Source organism: Leuresthes tenuis, unplaced genomic scaffold, assembly GCF_036924035.1.
Source record: "Leuresthes tenuis unplaced genomic scaffold, fLeuTen1.0.hap1 SCAF_8, whole genome shotgun sequence".
Taxonomy (NCBI): domain Eukaryota; kingdom Metazoa; phylum Chordata; class Actinopteri; order Atheriniformes; family Atherinopsidae; genus Leuresthes; species Leuresthes tenuis.
Window position 1 is genome coordinate 12,836,874 of NW_027325362.1, and position 18,924 is coordinate 12,855,797.

Genomic DNA, 18,924 nt, shown 5'->3' on the forward strand with positions numbered 1-18,924 from the left:
TGCACGATGAGCTTAATCGAAGATAACTGTTTAGAAATTCATGACTAGGCTAAAGTGGCTAATGTTAACAGGGATTAAAACAATTTTTAACAGAAAGATTACAGGACTATTTCAAATTGTCACTGAAAACGTTATTTGTAATATTGAAAATGAATCTACAAAGGAGTCACTGAAGCCTATTAATGCCAAACTTTTCATGTCACAAGAGAACGTAGGTTTTCGATTTTGTGAAATCTATTCTTAACAAACATTTCATGTTCGTTGTAAACAAATACGTAATTCCTTTTTCGTCTGATGCAAAGGCTTGCAAAGCGATTTGCGTTTGTATCGATGCCGAAAACACCTCGATTGCTAGCTGGGCGGAGTTTAAACATACATTAATTCAAGTTCAAAACAGAAATCAAAGAGGACCGCTCACTCGCGCACTGCCGTTGAACAAATCACACACATCCTCTTGCTGACGTAAGCGCACTGTAGCTCAAAGCTACAGCCTCGGACGGTGGTGTTATTGTTCGGTTTCATTGGGCTTTGTTTTGCTTTATAGGGGATATGAGCTACCATTAGCTGGATATTTTGACATAAATATCAGCACATACATGTCTGACCCGGGGTATATTTCGATATTATAGCAAACCTTTTAGGCAGGTAGTAGTAAGTTAATAAGTTAGGTCCCAAAGAAGCCGATGGATGCGCGGGTATCGGAGTTGTTTGGATCAGGAAATGGACACAGCTCCTGTTCTCAAGGTGTTGCGTCAAACAACAAAACGGGGAATGGCTATGGACCTGCTTCGAAAAAGGCATTTGCGAAGAACAACAAGAAAGCAAAAGCCCGATGCTCTCGTAACTTCAAACCAAGCAACAACACCCCATATCTACCTCCGGAGGTAGGACTGAAATTACGCTCCAAACCACAGCTAGCGCAGTCAAGCCTTTGTTGTTCTCGAAAGACGACAAAGTCTGGCAACATAACCATTGTTTTAATTGCATGACGTGTAAAACTAATGATAGATTTGTCAAAGGCTCTCTTGTCACCGGGGTTAGCGGATTTGTGTCTGTAGTGACACGTAGCAGGTCGGCGAGGGAAGATGAGGTGGTCCTGTTAGGCTGAGATTAGGAAGATCTGCCATTTGTTACAGACTTATAATATGCCATTCACTTGTGTTTCCCAGCACAAGACCGAGTGTGTGTGAAGTGAAAGACCACTTGATGTTTTGGTGGCTAATATTTAGCTAGCTAGCAGAAGCGGAACAGCTGTGTGTGTTTGTAAATAGGGGGGCGGGTGTACGGGGAGTGACGCTCTGTCAACTCTCAGGAAATAAGTGTGTTGCTGTGCATTGCGATGACATTTAGATTCTTTTCAGTCGTTCGAACTTCAACTCGCGCAACAAGCTCACGCATATCTAAAAAGTTGCAAGCCAGTTTGTCCCACATCCTAATAAATCTTGAGCGTATTCACAACGGCTGTCGCGCATATGTGTGCTTTGCCTAATAACACAGACAGTGGCTGCGTATTAAGGCTAACTAAGCAGCTGGTCACTTTGTATTGCTGTCAGTGAGTGCCTACCTATTCACAGCACAAGCTTAGTGCTCATTCAGTCACATTGCTCTTCTTTTTTGTCTTTAAACAAATCGTCAGCCTGTTGTCACCTCTGTGCTGTCTGACTGCTGTTGTTTCTCTCCTGTCTCCTAGGCTGAAGAGGGGAATATAGAGTACAAGGTAAGCAAGTACGGCTGCGAGTATGCTCCCATTTCCCTCAAAGAGATGCGGTTGCATCATACTGTGGCCATTAGATGTTATTGCCACATTGTTATAGTCAGTCAGCAACGTGTAGGTACAATGTCAGAGCATATAAGTGCAGCCTCCCCCATGGAAATTCAACACCGCTGTGGATTAGCAAGAACACTTTTAGTACCTGAACAGCTGCTTCCCAGCATCAACCTTTTTTAATCATCCAAGTCCTACAGTAATCCTGTTTAACTTTGGTTACTTGGATCATAATTAGTTGACTACTTACTAGACCTGTTCAACTTTCGGCAGTTTGGGTTTCTAAATGAATTGCTTTGTTCTAGCTGAAGCTGGTGAACCCCACGCAATACCGCTTTGAGCACCTGGCGACACAAATGAAATGGCGGCTGCAGGAGGGTCGAGGTGAAGCTGTCTATCAAATAGGTGTCGAGGATAATGGCATGTTGGTGGGACTGTCAGAGGAGGACATGAGGGCATCGCTGAAGACGCTCCACAAGCTGGCAGAGAAGTAAGTCCAGGAAGTGTCTTTTTGCTTTTTGTTACTTGTGTCATCCTGATTTGAAAGTGACTTTAACACGTCTTCCCTCTTTAACCCAAACTAAATTAAGTGGAAATTAAAGCTTAGCAAAGGAATTAGAGATGTTTGTCTCCAGTATGAAACAAATTGACTCCATTCTGTATTTTTGCAATGCAGTTCAAATACTACAATTTACTGTTGTCGTCTTTTTTTTTTTTTCGGACAGAGTTGGAGCTGACATTACTGTCCTGAGAGAGCGGGAGGTTGATTATGACTCTGACGTGCCTCGCAAGATTGCTGAAGTTCTCATTCGGAAGGTGCCAGATGACCAGCAGGTTAGTTTGGCTCCTGTAAAGGCGTCCGGTCTGTTTCACACTTTTGTTGATATTTTTTTCCCCTTTGCTGTTTTTCCTTAAGTTCTTAGACCTGCGAGTGGCGGTGCTGGGTAATGTGGACTCGGGCAAGTCCACCCTGTTGGGTGTTTTGACACAGGGCGAGCTGGACAATGGACGGGGAAGAGCGAGGCTCAACCTCTTCAGGCATCTGCATGAGATCCAGACTGGACGCACCTCGAGCATCAGCTTTGAGATCCTCGGTTTTAACAGTAAAGGAGAGGTGAGGGAAACTCCTCTGCCACAGAATAAATAACGTGCAATCAAGGTTTTTTTGTTTACGTGATTATAGTTACAAAAAAGCTGTTTAAACACCTGGTTTCTGGAGCTTTCAGTAAAATACTGCTTCTGCAGCTAACGTTGATGAATGTTTTACCCTTATTTTTTTTCTAGGTTGTGAATTACAGCGAGTCTCGGACAGCAGAGGAGATCTGTGAGAGTGCCTCTAAAATGATCACATTCATTGACCTGGCGGGTCACCACAAGTACCTGAAAACCACCATTTTTGGCCTCACCAGCTACTGTCCAGATTTCGCAATGCTGGTCGTCAGCGCAAACACCGGCATGGGTGAGCACTAATAGATGAAGCTCCGAGCATACATAACAAACCAGCCGTCCAAATACATCTCCCCCCCGTGTCTGCTTGGCACTGCGAGTCCCAAAATATATCAAGATAGCATCTGATCACAGCAAAGCCAGGTGACACACAGCGCCTGACCCGAATCTAAACCTGATTCTGCAAATGAATTAGTAAGCAAGTCCCAAATACTTGCAGGCATTGGCCTTTTTGAATTGAGGCTTGTTGTTCACCAGGCTCGATTAGTGTGGTTTTCTTTAGAGTAAAGAGATCATTTACACTCAGTTTCTCAGTCATTTAAAGTCTCCACACATTCAAAGTTGAAAACTAGTAACTTTGCCCCAATGTTTGTCAGTGTTTTTTTAAAATTCTTAAATCGTGTGCATTGCTTCAGGCTTTATAGTTACAATGATGCAAAAATCACTCCAGGTCATAATGGGATAAAGAGGAAAATGCAAATAAGTCTTCTGATGTAAAAAGAATAAAACAATAGTTTACATATTCTTTTGTTTTGTATAAACAACAAATAGGACTGTGAGCAGGGAGCTTGGATCCAGCAACGACGTACCCTGAGCTGATGATGCTAACGGAACGGGCAGCTATCCGCTTTACTTCCAAAAGGCTTTTGTTGCTGTAAACTCACATTTCAATGTAGCTTGCAGCAGTTTGTGGTTAAAATACTTCCGAACAAGGAGACACTGCAGGCTCAGATAGTTCTGCCATTTTGACTCACATTATCTCCGTCTCTGCAAAGTTGAAGGTGAGGCTTTGACAGACACCATGAGGGGACAGAGATAAGGCATTTAAAAAAAATAAAAATGCAGTGGCAAGCAGACTGGTACAGTATATGAAACCCGAGACAACACTCAGAGGCTCAGAGTGGAGTTATATGTGAACTATATTAAGCCTCTGTCAATGTAAGGCACGTCTTGATGAACAAATCATAAAAGATTATGATATGCTTGAGAAACTGTTGTTCAGTTCTTTAGATTTACAATACTATAGCACTAAGCAAAAGGAGTTATGTAAGTATTGTATCTGCTTATGTCGGTCCGTAAACAGAGTTTTTATTCTATTTCATCAATTGATTTTGAAATCCATATATGAGAAAAAAAACTCAACATTTATTGCTTGATATCCTGTTAAAGCCTGTACATTCAGCTGCTTAAATTCCTTTTTGCTTTCTGTTCTCGGTACACTGCAGACGTTGCTGTGTTTATGTCTGCTGTGGGAAAGGTTGTGCTGTGGAAAAACGGGGGTCAAGAATGCACACCGTGTTAGCTATGCCATAGACGGGATAGGACATGCTGCCTGGAACCCAAGAGCTACAGCTTTAATTATGAAACGGGGTAATGGATAGGTGTAATTCATAGGGCTCGTCTTCAGCTCCGGCTGACCGGCCAAAAAAAAGCCAAACAGCAAGTGGTCTTTTTGTATTGCGTTGTGATGTTTTGGTATTTCACTCTACTGTGAAACATTCATATGACAATTAACCAGCTCTACCTTTGAAAATGCTCAGGGAGAAAATCATTTTTTCTCATGTTTATTTACCTTCGATCTGCTTAAAAGGAAAAAAAACACAAACTGCTGCCCAGAATTCAGGGTATTTAAAATCTCTGCTACACTGTAATACATCCTATGGGCCAGTACCATCAGCATTTTTGGTGATGTAGCACAAGTCGAGACCCATATCACAACTGTGATATAACGTACTAAACATATCTCTGGAATACAAGAGCCAGCTTTGTTTACAAAGAAACTTAACCCACCAGGCATACATCCAAGACACTGTCGTCTGTGGGAGACATCCCTTAGTTTAGAAGAGTTATTGCTTTGCACCGTAAACAACCCAAACATTGAGGATACTGATACTGTATAGGCTTGAATATTCCCTGCACTGCTATCCCATCTGTCTCATTCAATGACATAACACTCGCACGTCATGGGAAAATCTACCTGGCCTTATCGGTCTGTGTGCCTGATCTTCTGCTGCAATTTACTGCCAGCATATAGATAAGAAAGGTTATCTTGGGTCCCAACAGTGTCTGAATTGATTTGGACGAGTCGTTTGACATGGAGCAAGAGGCCAATCTTATGTGCTTCTGTAGGAGACTTGATCTTTTACTGCTTGTTTAATGCAACCTACCCCACAAAAGAGCACCAGATAAACATTGTCTTTGCATGCTTGAGAGTTTGTTTTAGTTTTTTCTTTTTGTAGTGACCTCATGCAGTAAAAGGTAAGATGAAACTAACTGCACTGCTGTGCCCTACTTTCTGTGCTTCCCACCCTCTTCCAGCTGGTACAACACGGGAGCATCTCGGCCTCGCCATGGCCCTGAAGGTGCCCATCTTCATTGTTATCAGTAAAGTGGACCTCTGCACACGGTCCACTGTGGAGCGCACGGTGCGGCAGTTGGAGCGCGTCTTGAAGCAGCCGGGCTGCAACAAAGTGCCCATGGTTGTAAGCAGCACAGATGATGCCGTCACAGCAGCACAGCAGTTTGCCCAGTCACCCAAGTATGACACTTATATAAGTACATGAGCCTGTTTCAGTGTATTAAGTTTTTACATTGTTAGTCAGAACACTTAAGAGCAGAGGCTAGAACCCAGGTGGTTGTGTCTTTGATACCCGTTTTCTGTGTTTGCTCTCTTCCTGGCAGTATCACACCTATCTTCACCTTGTCCAGTGTAACTGGTGAGAGTTTGGACCTGCTCAAGGTCTTCTTCAACATCATCCCTCCTCTCAGCAACAGCAAGGAGCAGGAAGAGCTTATGCAGCAACTAACCGAGTTTCAGGTAAGTCTGAGTTGAAGTACGCGATCAGCTGGCTATGATTTGGACGTCATTCGCACCCGTGTCCATCATTACAGGTGGATGAGATCTACACAGTTCCAGAGGTTGGGACAGTGGTGGGAGGTACTCTGTACAGGTCAGTGTGTTGAAAGCCTCATTTCATTCAAGATGCAATATTTTGTTTCTTAAGCTCTGTACCTCTCTGACCCTCTTGTCTCTTCCATCATTCAGCGGCATTTGCCGTGAGGGAGATAGTCTTGTAGTAGGGCCCACAGACTCAGGCCAGTTCCACGAGTTGACTATCGGCAGCATCCAAAGGAATCGATCAGCATGCAGAGTACTCAGGGCTGGCCAGGCTGCTACGCTTGCCCTGGGAAACTTCGACAGATCATTACTTCGCAAGGTCAGACTCTTTATGTTCTGCTACAGTGTGTACCTCACTTTTAACGGAATCGGTCTGATTTTGTACTCGATACTTGATGCTGGATATTTAATGTTCTGGTGATACCATAATACATTTATGCATTTTAAATTCACGGTTTCAATCCCAACCACATTATCATGTTACACACACTGAAGTCTTACCTATGTTTCAACACCGCAGGGCATGGTGATGGTGAGTCCAGAGATGGATCCGACTATCTGCTGGATGTTTGAAGCAGAGATTGTGCTCCTCTTCCATGCCAAGACCTTCCACAAGGGCTTCCAGGTTACTGTTCACATTGGTAATGTGCGACAGACCGCCACAGTGGAAGCTGTTTATGGCAAGGTTCGTTCAACCAAAGTAAAATGGAATCATTTGAATCAGTTTCTGTTTAATTGGTATAATTTTGGCTCAAGCAACGCTCATTTGTGAACATGTTTTATCTTATAAAGGAAAAATCCATGGGTTACCTTGATTTCTAAGAATTAAGAACAACATGAAACAACACTATTTAATTCCTCCGTACTTTACCTCGATTCGTAATGCAGCCTTTGCTTGAATCCTCTTCTGATCTCTGCACCACAGGAGGAGCTGAGGACAGGCGAGAAAGCAGTGGTCCTCTTCAAGTTCATCAAGCACCCAGAATATCTCAAAGTTGGGGCTAAGGTGCTCTTCAGGGAGGGAGCAACTAAAGGTATCGGTCACGTCACCAAGTTGAAGCCCCTGGCCCAGTACCAGCCATCCCATGTGGAAGATGAGGAAGCCTAAAATGTAGTTCCACGACCACAGCGTAAAACACCGTCCCGCCCCGAAAACAAGGTGCTTTATAAACGGCTTCCTGCTTTCTCAAGAAGCCGCCCTGCCCTGTCCATGCACAGTAAATCCCTTCTACAGGACTGTGGTTTTACCTTTTTCCTTTTTTTTTTCCCCCACCAAGCCTTGTTATCACATGTCCTCTTCGGCCTTTTGAATAACTGCTGATATTTTAACCTGCTTTCTGGTGTTGAGTTTTAAAGAGTGTCACCTTTTCTTGGCACTGCTCAAAGGAAGCCCCTCAGCTGTCTGCACAGCACGCTAACTCAGCAACATCGACCAAAGTGATTTTCAAAGCAAAGCGCAGATCAGTAAGTAGCAAATGGGACATTTTCACATCTACGTTGAGGTGCTGCCTGCTAAGTTTACACCTAAATGTACTCCGAATTCAAAATCGATTCGCACACTCATTTGCACTGAACTTCAAATGTTGATGTACCTTTTAGCAGATAACTTTTCGCTAAGTAGGAGATGCTTTGACTTGAAGGTGTAATCGGTATCATCTCTGTGATACATAATCAATAACCCACAGCAGCTAGTCTGTGTTACCAGCATAGTGCCTAAAAAAAACCTTGGATCTTGCTGTTTGAATACTTCTGGATCAGATTGTCTTAGTGACTGCTTTTGCGTTATGTGTGAGAAGAGCAAAAGCAACGAGACGCATTTGTGTCAGGCGCAGCTCGTCAGTCAGGGAGAAGCTTTGCTTCAAGCTGTGCTGCAGACAAGGGCGCTTTTAGATTGTGATGGGGGTGAAATGGGTACGGAAGTATGCAAAGGAAGAACTTGACCTAGTTCGTATGCCAAAATCCCTCACATAGGCAATCACCGTTTATCTGTCACATTTGTCAGTGAGACTTATTTTTTTAGTCACAAATAATGCCTCACGGAAGTGCAGCGTGATTGTAACTATCTCGCTGGCTATCTTTCAAGTGCTTTAGTTACTCAGGTCAGCGTAGATCTTGTATTAGACGGCATTCCACCTTCACAGAACCACTCCAGCAGAGGTGTCTGTTGCTGATTTTGGAGAGTTGGGGGATTTGAAGAAGAAAAAAAAAAAAAGAGAAAAAAAAAAAACCAGACCACGTTGTTTGTCCCAAAGGTGTGTGTTTGATTGTGCCTACTGATGCAGCTTTGTTTAAAAGCAATGATAACGGAGGTACCTTTTGTTGTCTCTTCACTTAAGTTACTGATGTCACAGGTTTAGACGTGGTTTAACACAGTGCCTAGTGGAACTACCATTTGAGTAGCCTTCCAGTACAGCCCAAAGTTTTACAACTTAGGAACGAACATCTACTTAAGTTGGTGCTATCATTCGAAACAGGTTTTGTTATTTAAAAGAAAAAAATTTGAAGGTGAATATTGATTCATAGTTTTAGCCTCACCGTGTGTCTTACTACTGCATGTTGACCGGATTTCTATACACGTTACACTTTTACTCTGTGGTCTTTGTAGCCCCTGCAGCATCAGTACAGTTTATATGCAAAAGACAGGGACTTTAGGATTACATTTCAACCAAATTCTTTTATAAGCATCTATGAAGAGTTCAGGAGTCAGTTTGTTTTAATGCATTAGTTGTATTTTATAGATTTCTAGAAGTTTCCGATTTTACAGTTGACTCACATCTTTTCACTGTTGCAGTTTGAGACGCGGGCACATCTTCACTATATTCAAAACCCAAGTTGAGGGCCTTTTTTTCTCTCTCTCTCCTTTGAATCGAAAATGTAATATTTTGATCATTTGTTGGGTAAAATGCAATATTTATGTACAGATCCAATTCGTGTGTCATGGTGTACATGAATAAAACTTTTATTACCTCCTCAACAGTCATTTTTGTTTTGTTTATTTGAATGAAACCAAAAAAAAAAAAGCTCAACCATGTCATCGTGCACTGTGTTCGCATTACGGCTCTCGTATCACAGAGACCCATGACTCACTACAAAAGGTGGGGTTTAGAAGAGGCAACATTTCTCTTTTTATTGTTTTGCCCCTCCCTATTCTATACCCCGTCTGATGCAATATAGTGCAAGAATGATTTGGGTCAGGTCAGGCTCATGTACTGCTCATGAAGCACTAAATTAATCAAGCTTTTTGACCAACGTTTGCCTTAACATCAAATGTTTTTATAGGTCCACAAATTTGTACTGCACTAAATATTGGTTTGACTGGAAAAGTGAAGGAAGTTCCTAAATCAGCCCAAACTACTATGCTGTTAACAAAGTCTCCCCAGTTAAAAACTCCATTCAATAAGCCTCTTATCTGTGAACCAGATGATGGTAGTGATGGTTCAGTAATATTAGACAAAAAGGTGCAAAATACTTCAACTGGAGAAACCTTAGTGAAATTTCCATATTACATCCTGCGAGTGACTGGTGCTCAGTTTGTCTGATTAGCTTAAACACCAAAGCGAGTTTAATACAGTTGTGCCTAAATACTCGCCAATACAGTTCAAATTTAACCGTATTTTGAAGAAAATTATTGTCATTATTTCGAGTAATTAAGAAGCTTCATACCAAGTGAGGACTGCTTTTTTGACAATTCACCACTGCCACCTGCTGGTCAGTCAGAATATTACAACAATGTAATGTACACTGTTAAGTTTTGTTTTTTGTTTTTTTTTAATCAAAAAGCAGGTTTAAAGTATCACGTTCCCCTTTATAATTTAAAACATAGGTGAACTAAATTAGATAAATAGAAACTTTCTTTCATTTGTACACATTGTTTTTAAAATACAATGACACCAGTGACTTAGAAAAAAACATTTATTGTACATAGCTAAGATGGCTTTTCATTCTTCGAGTGAATACAAGATCACTCCGTCTTTAAATATGTTTGATTTATACAAACATAATTACAAATTATCAACATAAACAGCAAATGCAGGCCTGTCTAAAATCTTCAGTTCTTCTTGAAAAAAGAATCCAGGGTACCCGTATTTGCGCCTTGGGAGCGGGGTCTTTTCGGCGCAGGTCCTGACTGGCCCCGGGTTTTTGTCTTTCCCCGGGAGGACTGGATTGTGCCCCCTGCTCCTACCCTAAGAGGAGTAAGAGAGGCACTGGAGGAGGGAGATACCAAGGAGGCAGAGGGGATGGCTGCTGAATTTGTGGACGAAGAGAGTGAATTTTGGAGGTCCACAGCGAAGTGATAGTCATTGTGTTCAGGCATTTCCCAGACCAGCACCTCCCGACCACAGCGGTCGCAGCTTAACATGTCTTCTCCAGCCACATTGGGAGGATGGTGATCGAGCTCCGCTTCCTGCCTTTCCTCTTCACATGGCGTCTGACAAGATGTGAACTCTGAGCTACGCTGCGATTGTAGCCTAGATGCAACAGCATCAGAGTCTTTATGATCATCTTTACCCATGAGCACAGAATTTTGTCCACATTCAGGTTTGTCCAATGATGACACTGAGACCTGTGAGTTTCTTTCAAGGTTCTTCTTATGGAAGAAAGAGGAGATGCCAGAGGAAGGGCTTGCTGCGCCCTTTTTAGAGTGAGAAAAACTTTTAGAAGAGGATGCAGGGGAGCTGATTTCTGTATCGGTGTCAGATCCTTTGTCATGGGTAGAGGGTGGGGGGACTTCTTTGGCACCTACACCATCATCTTCCTCCTCTTCATGCTTTCGACCCTGTTTTTGTTTCTCAGCCGCCTTGTGAAAGAAGGACCGAATGGTGCCGGGTTGTTTGCACGGAGAGCCATTTTTCAGTTCGGAACGTGGCTGAATAGATGACTGAGAGGGGGAGAAAACACTCTGAGATGAAGTAACATCACTGCAGAGAAAGCCAGCGATCCCTCCAGCTGATGGCGCATCGTTGAATTTGCTGGCTGAGAGGTGTAGCAGGGTGAAGGGTGGAGTCCTGGGGATATAATGCAAGACAGAGCATCTAAATCACACAGCATTCCTTTCACCAGTATTTAACGCCTCTTACAGTGTTATTCCACATTAATTACCATGCTGCCTGGTGGTTTCCTGCTGTGTTTAGACTCTTGATAATGGCAAAGCTGTCACTGGCTATTTTGGTTGCCTCATAGCGAACCAACGCACAACATCGAGAAAAGCTGCTTGGCCTCTTATCACCAAGCTGACGCACGCCGACTGTCAATAGCTTCGCGACTCGACCATTCTGTATGATGGTAAGAAAACACTGATGTGAAAACCCTGCTGAGGAAAGCAAAACTGCTGCAAGAAGTGAGAAGAAAAATATTACCCAACCGGGCCACTTTCTCTTACCACTTCTCTGTCTTTGGTCAGCCTCTCCTCCAGTTCAAGAGCCAGCTGTTGAAGCCAGTACTGTACCTAAACAGAGGTTGAATTTTAACATACGAATACTTGTGCAAATCAGGAGTAAAAACTAGATTATATTAAATGATACAGTCTCGTTAACATAATTACTGCAGTATGTCTTCATTTCACATCGAGAGGATTAACATTTCAGGCAATGTGAAACTAGAACTAAAAGATAAAGTAATATTTTAGACCTCCTGATTTAACGCAGTAAAACAGCGACTGATGGCCTATACCTGCTCTTTAGTAGCCAGCGATGTCTTCCCAGGGAAGTTTTTACTGCAGCCAATGGACTTGGGAAGCTGTCGGGGTTTCACAACTTCAAACTCGATCCCCCGGCACAAGTCATACAGCCACTGGCTGCAAAGTGGAAACATTCAACAAGTGCTTTTGGTAATAAGGAATTAAACAAGAAAGTGTTCACAGTTCAAAGTGCAGATGATCTCTGAAGTGCAGATCATCAGACAGATGAACGGTCTGCAGCCTCCTATGTTGCCCGGGGTAACATACTGGCTGACCCAATGACTGGCGTATTCCTCTGCACTTTCTGGCTCATTTACAGGCTGACTTTCTGTCTGCAATGGTGGATCATACGGTAGTAGTAGGCCTTTGAAGTTTGATTATCTGCCACATTTTCTCTACCGGAGATCTTTAATGAGGAGCCAAATCTATTTGATGCTGAGACATGGAGAATAGAATTTAATGTCCCACATTAGTCCTGACAGACAAAGTACATCAGGAGACAGCTGGTTATAAAGTTTCATTGCCACCATTTCTCAGTTGCCAGTAATGGCGTTCTCAATCAAAACTAAGCCGATTCCTACCTGTTTTGACCTCATTAACAATACAGACCCACAGGTTTGGTAAAAAACGACCCGGGTTTAAAAATCTTTCAATTTTCCTTTAAACAGGATTTTTTTCCCCAGTGATCTGGTTGCATTTACAATACCAGACTGAAGTGTCTCAAACCTGATTTTCTTGTGTCAATTTTGTATTCCTGTATCAGGTTTTTCTTTTTTTTAGAGCTGCGAGAACACAACTGCAACCATAAATTCAGATTCTTTAATCCAATTTGTGTCACTTCAGTATGTGGTCCTAGATTATATACAAACACACACACACACACACACGTATACATAGTGTGAGGACGCTCATAACTGATTCCATGCTGCTTTTTGCTTATATATGAGCTGAGTGTTGTTGTTAAACCTGTAGCACTACAAGAGGACTGCTTGCAGCAGCTGCTAAAAAGACAAATTTTTGCCGTCCTATAGAAGAAAATGTCATCCCTAAATTACCTGCGATAACTTCCACTTTGTATATCTCAATCTAATCTCCCAAGTTCTCTCATAAATATGTTTTCTGGTACAACTGTTCGTGCTAATGATGCATGCAAATAGGCATTTAATGCACACGTGTACTAACGGTACAGTTGCCCGTTGTTTTCAAGTGAAAGTCAGAAGCGAGACATTTATAGTTGTGTCTATGAACCATCAAATCTGATCTGTACTGATCATGAATGTAGCTGTTGATGTGAACTTAGCCTCTTTCTTCACTTACCCTGTTTTTTCTCCAAAGTGCTGTCCCAGCTGGGCCTGAGAGAAGCGAGTAAGATCTCCCATGTTCTCTACAGCCAGAGTTTCTGTAATCGAGGCACCCAGCTTTCCGCCCAGGTTACGGCTGCACAGCAAAAATAGTTTTTTTTCAAGAGTACAGAGTTTGGTTAGTCCACTTATACTGTTACACTTATATATCAGAACATAAGTGCAAGTTGTGAGGAATTGATTCTCTAAGGTAGACTGATTCTTTCAACTCACATCTTGCTGATGGGCAAAGAGTTGAAAAGTTCAGTCACAGAGTCCAGAGGCAGAATAGTTTGTCTGTTAGGTTTGTTCAGACCACAGGCTAGTTTTGACAATACCTTAAAAAAGTAGAAAGTAAACGATTAGTACTGCAAAGGTTGTTCATAGATAAGACTTACAGTAGAGTCTGCCCTACCTTATTGTGGGATATCCCTGCTGAACAGCTGAAACCTGTGTGTTTCTCCACGGCTGCTCTCATTTCTTCCACAATAAGCGCTCCCATGGTTAGCTGCAGTTCTGCAGAGCTCTGCTCACCTAACAAAGGAGCAGGTAAGGATGCCAACCACTGCTGCAGACCTCTGGACCTTTGCACCTCTGAGGACCAAAATGATATTTAATGATAAGTTTGGAAAGTATAAGTCTTCATACAAGCTTACTGTAGACGGGAAATTCTTAAAAGTTGGGTTATGGCCAACCTTTATCTGAAACAGAGTCTTCTGTCAGGTCACCTGGACTGGAGCCGTCCGCAGTGGAGGGTTCCAGTCCACTTTGTGGGTACCCCTGGACGTACGTGGTCTTGAGGCAAGCCTCTACTTGTTTGTCAGTTGTGTTTTTTAGCCTCTGCTGGACTGCAGCAGTCAAATCCATGTAGGCCTCATCAATGCTGGCCCTCTCAATCACTGCAAAGCGCGACATCACCTCAATCACTTCCACACTTGCATCCCTGTAACTAAAAAATAAGTTATAAGCACCAAAACACACAGATTGTTTGCCAACAAGACAAAGTGTGGGGATGTAACATTACCAGCACTTACTGTGTCAGGTCAGCCTTGCCATGGGACTCGCGCACTCGTGCCACCTGAAGATCCGGGCACAGTTTTTTGGCGTCATCCACCCACATGTTCCTGGTGACACCATGGGCCCTGGCCTCGTAGCTCACCGCTATGATGCTAAAACAGAGGATAATATTTCATGTGCAACTAGGTTTTCACAAGTCATGCCAACCGTACAAACTGCAGTAACATGTCAGCAGTACATCCGGTGGGTTTAGTGGCTGGAGATGCGGGCGGGTGAGTTACCAACACAGAGACAGCAGTTCAAATGGTCAATGCAACTGAACAGACACAAACTGTGTGGATACACAGTGCGTGTTGAAGAAAGAAATGTCTAGTGTGTGTTAGTAAAAAATTAAGTTAAAAATTCAACGCACTGTTGGTTGATGATGTCACAAAGGTGTCTTTCAGCAGGAGACCTGAAAGGCGTTCACGATCTGGGAAAAACATATTCCTTGAACTCCTGAGCCCTAAAGATCCTCCACCTCCTCATCATCATTAGCAACGCTGCTTATACTTGTTTATGAACTGTAATGCAACCAGTTGATGTTTGACTTAACCCACTACACTCACATGACACATAGCAAACTACAGCAACTGGATAACAGCCCTAAGTTCAAGTAGAGATATTTGTTTGAGTAGGTATCCAAAGGCTGAGCAGCTTGTGTTTAAGTTGCGTTGATCAGAAAAACTGATTCTCTGTGTTAGTAACTCACCTGCCTCCTTTCCATGTTTTGTACTGTGCCACCACGCAGGGAGTGTTCCTGAGAGCCGGATTCAGCCGCTGCTCCACCTGGACGTAAAAACAGTCCATGTCAACCAGCGCCACCACTCTGTCCTTCCCATATTCCATCAGCAACGACGAGGGTCCGAGAAATAAACGTCCACTGACTGACAGAACAATTATTTCATAGCTGTGAGAAGATTTACATATTAACTGAACTTGAACCGAGCGCCAAAATAACACAACGCTGTCGCTCCGTAATTGGCGCAGAGAATTGCAGTTACATAAAAACGTCATCAAAAGTCGACGGGATGTGAGGATTACGTATGAGCGTAAGAGCCAAAACATCAGTAACAGCTGGTCATTGTAAAAGCCTTTCCGTTTATTCAGTTATTACTTTGTAAATTATGGTATGCTATGTTTTGCCAAGTGTTAGCATGTTGTAAATAGAGTTACTGTATATAATCCACAGGCTAATGTTGCTTGCTTATTGTGTGGTTTATGGAGTTAATATCTAAATGATCTACATAATGTGCACTAGAGAGACACCTGCTGCCAGATCCTTTTGTGTGTTAATGTAATTGCCCAATATGCTATAGCTGATTCTGATATTTAACTATAGTATAAATAGGAAGTAAATAAAACTCAATAATTCATGTATCTTTTTATATTTATGTAATGTATGAGAGGATTCAGGTTTTGATAGCCATGCGAAGTACAGCAGGTTTACTCACTGCTGGACCCTAAAATAAAACTATATAAGACTATAAATGATGTGACAAATACAGACAAGTATTTTTTTATGTGATGTGAGGATTAAAAAGAAAAAAGATGTTCGACAGCATTTTGAGCTGTCTGTCACCTCAAGTACTGTGAAAATCCCTTAAATGTATTACACAAACATTCTTTGTGAAGCGCCTACTGTGTTTGAAATATCTCAGTTAAGCTATGCTTCTTGTGCTTTTTGTCAGGTCTGTCAGGTCTGTACGTGACACACAGGAAATAGCAGGATTTGAAAGAGGAAGTGTGACAGTTACATGTCACTATAAAAATACAGAAGTAACCCAGTGGTGCAGACTGGGCAGCACCTGTGTAATAGATGAGATTGGCTTAATAGATGGAACGACTGTGATGATAAACACAAGTATCTCTGGTATTTTCAGTGTGACTTTGAGTCACCTGAAGACAGAGCGCAGTGGCTGGTATTGGTGTGCCAATGAAAAATGACAGATGCCAGTGCATATAACTGTTCACAAAGCCTTAACTACAACTATGTAGACTATTACATCTCCAGTCAGCCCGAATCAAACAAGTAAGATACATGTATCACTTTTATTTTTTCTATTATAATTTCTTCCACTGCCTGTAGAAACATGAAGGTAAATTAAGTAGGTGATCACAAAATAAATAAAAAATGCAATTTTAACTTTCAATTTTGAGAGTATGACATATTCATTTGAATAATTACACATTATTGAGGACAATTACCTTGAAATATAATTTCTTTTCACATGAATAGCCTTCACGGGGCCTGTTGAACCATACACAGATCCACTCATAAACTCCACTGTGACTGAACCAGGTGGTAGTAACATATACAAGATGAACACAAGAGGTCAGTGCTTTATTTCATTTTACTTTAACATCTGAAGTGAAACACATATAACTGTCCTTGAAATGATCTGCAAACCAGAAATCAAATATGGTTACATTCTTTACTTAGATTTTTCTGTTAAGACATTGAAAAGGATATCATAACACAAAAGCACATTTTAGACAATACAATGAGTTGTGCAAAGAGATTGAAATGAAATGCTCCTGTGAAAGCCTTACATAATCAAACTGATGTCTTATCCCCCAGTACCACCAAGGTTACAGTAGTCATCACCACCCTGCTCTTACTGCTGTTGATTATGCTCTCTGCCTTTTTGGCTGGAGGATGACGAAGCACAGTAAGTCATATGGTAACTCAGCTAAAATAAATGAAGGAATAAAATGTCAAAGAAGACATTAGTTCAAAATACCTTTATTCAAAAAGGTTTTTCTTTTTTCTTTAGAAAAGACCAAACCTGAAGCTTGTGACGTCACTATGGTAAGATCTATCTTATAATGCTCTTATGACCGATGAACTTTCACGGAATTTGACGAGCTATTATAGCAATAATGAGAATGAGTTGTTGATATCAAATATGTAAGTTTGCTTCAGTATCACGCAGAGCTGCAAAGTTTAACCCTGAACACATAACCAATCCAGGCCCCCAGTCCATCTATGGATATTACACACTGGGTTTATATTCAGCTCAGTACAGTGAAAAAAACAGAAACAGGGAATTTACCTTAATGATTCAAGCCTTGATGGGGTTAAACTGCTAAAAGATTATTTTTTTATTATTATTATTATTGTAACAGTTGCATTATGTGACATGTGAAGCCAGTGCATAGCTATCGGTGTCTGTTGAAATACTTGGTTGACAATAATTGCTAATAATTGAGCTTTTAACTGTGGGATTATGACAGTGAGAAACATATTGGGAAGTCAATTCATCTGTAAATCTTTAACCCAATAGCCATATTCCATGAGAATCAACATAGGTCAACAATGCAAGAGAGAAGAAAAAAAATAAATATGTGATCTAGTAATCCTATAAAGTCTGCATGTTGGTAGCTGCACTTTAATTTTCGGATTTATCATGTAACCCTGCATTTATTCAGTATTCAGATGTACAACTGAACAGAATAAAGCATACATATGAAACATAATGTAAATCTAATGCAGGTATTTTAAATCACTCTACTGCAGGCCTCACAAACCTTTGATCCCGATGTGCTCTACGCTACCACTGATGATGATCAATGTGTAAGAGCCCTGACAAAGAACATTCTTCCATACTGTTTTTTCTATAACTGCCCTCAAAATTGCTTCACTTGACCGCAAATGTCATCGACAGGACCATATCCTCACATATGGTTCTGGAGAGGGGGGAGAGTCATTCTTTGGTGAAAAACATTGATCTCTGATTTTGTTCATATTTCAAATTATACTGAAGCTTTGGTGAAAGTTTATTAAGAGAGATCTGTCCGTTTTGTTCACTCTTCTTTGCCAGTTGGGCTCAGACCGTGCACTGCCCATTCCACCTCCCGCCCAACTCCACCTTCAACAGTTTCCCAAGATGGAGCCTCAACAGAAGCCCAACTGTCTAGACTCCAGGGCCTTTCCAATCATCCATCATGTCACTCTCCACCATAACGTCTACAGCATCGGAGTCTAACTGCCAAACTTTATTCCAATTTTCTGTACACCAACCTTTTTATTAATTATTGTACACCAATTAATTTGTGTAAACCTTTAATTTAATCTCTCCTTATTGAGATAGATCTCTTGTAAGGAAGACTTTCTATATCAAAGAGCATCTCTGGGGCATTAATATTGGGAATCAATGCATTTTTTTTTCACAAATGGTTCAGATGATGCTTCATAGTAAAAAAACAAAATTAAAAAGTAACAACAAACTTATTTTTAGCGCCGATGTCCAATTCAAGTGGTGGACACGGCTCAGGCAGGTTAACTTCCACACATTTTTGATAAGATACAGTATAGTGATTCAAAATGTGGTCTTCCAAACAGCAGATGAGGATATTATAGTTCCAACTGTATCTGCCCCAAAAAGTAGGAGGACAAGATTTTGCTGATTATATAGATGACATTATTAGGCAATATTGGGTTTTTGAGGGGGCAAGAATTCACAATATAACCAGTCATTTGCATTTAAATCTCTCAAATGGACTTTTGATTGTAGTTTTGATGTTTGTTTTACTAAGTTGGGCACACTTACTACGCAGAGTATGTTAAATTCTCTGAATGACCTATCTTTGTTTTGTGTGTCCACCCGTCATACATAACATCCTCTCACAAATCAAAAGCGTATCCAACAGTTTTCTCATCTCGTGTTTTTGTAGGTGAAGATCAAAACATTTGTATAAGTAAAAAAAAGAAAGAATGTGGTTTGTTTTATTTCTCAGG

General features: G+C 41.4%; 2 protein-coding genes and 1 long non-coding RNA gene across 4 annotated transcripts; 2 read left to right on the top strand and 1 right to left on the bottom strand.

Annotated features, from left to right (window-relative positions):
* The first annotated feature begins 502 nt into the window (after window positions 1-502).
* gtpbp2a (GTP binding protein 2a) lies at window positions 503-9,084 on the top strand. The gene is made up of 12 exons (XM_072390884.1): window positions 503-884; window positions 1,691-1,717; window positions 2,071-2,255; window positions 2,491-2,599; window positions 2,682-2,879; window positions 3,050-3,224; window positions 5,531-5,750; window positions 5,894-6,029; window positions 6,104-6,162; window positions 6,258-6,429; window positions 6,631-6,795; window positions 7,036-9,084. Exons 1-12 carry the CDS (start codon window positions 684-686, stop codon window positions 7,216-7,218), a joined length of 1,830 nt encoding a protein of 609 aa, XP_072246985.1. The 5' UTR covers window positions 503-683; the 3' UTR covers window positions 7,219-9,084.
* An 811-nt stretch (window positions 9,085-9,895) lies between these two features.
* On the bottom strand, window positions 9,896-15,182 carry polh (polymerase (DNA directed), eta). Of its 2 annotated transcripts, XM_072390885.1 has the most exons (10): window positions 14,896-15,182; window positions 14,162-14,296; window positions 13,823-14,076; window positions 13,543-13,721; window positions 13,362-13,465; window positions 13,105-13,224; window positions 11,781-11,904; window positions 11,491-11,556; window positions 11,211-11,383; window positions 9,896-11,116 (listed from the first exon to the last, which is right to left on the bottom strand). In XM_072390885.1, exons 1-10 carry the CDS (start codon window positions 15,030-15,032, stop codon window positions 10,159-10,161), a joined length of 2,250 nt encoding a protein of 749 aa, XP_072246986.1. In that variant the 5' UTR covers window positions 15,033-15,182; the 3' UTR covers window positions 9,896-10,158. The 2 variants fall into 2 exon arrangements, with proteins under 2 accessions (XP_072246986.1, XP_072246987.1); XM_072390886.1 differs by lacking the exon at window positions 14,896-15,182 and having other exon boundaries at window positions 14,152-14,241.
* A 1,646-nt stretch (window positions 15,183-16,828) lies between these two features.
* On the top strand, window positions 16,829-17,768 carry LOC140312581 (uncharacterized). The gene is made up of 3 exons (XR_011916985.1): window positions 16,829-16,855; window positions 16,961-16,995; window positions 17,704-17,768. It is a non-coding gene; the product is annotated as an uncharacterized lncRNA (long non-coding RNA).
* The last annotated feature ends 1,156 nt before the right edge of the window (window positions 17,769-18,924 follow it).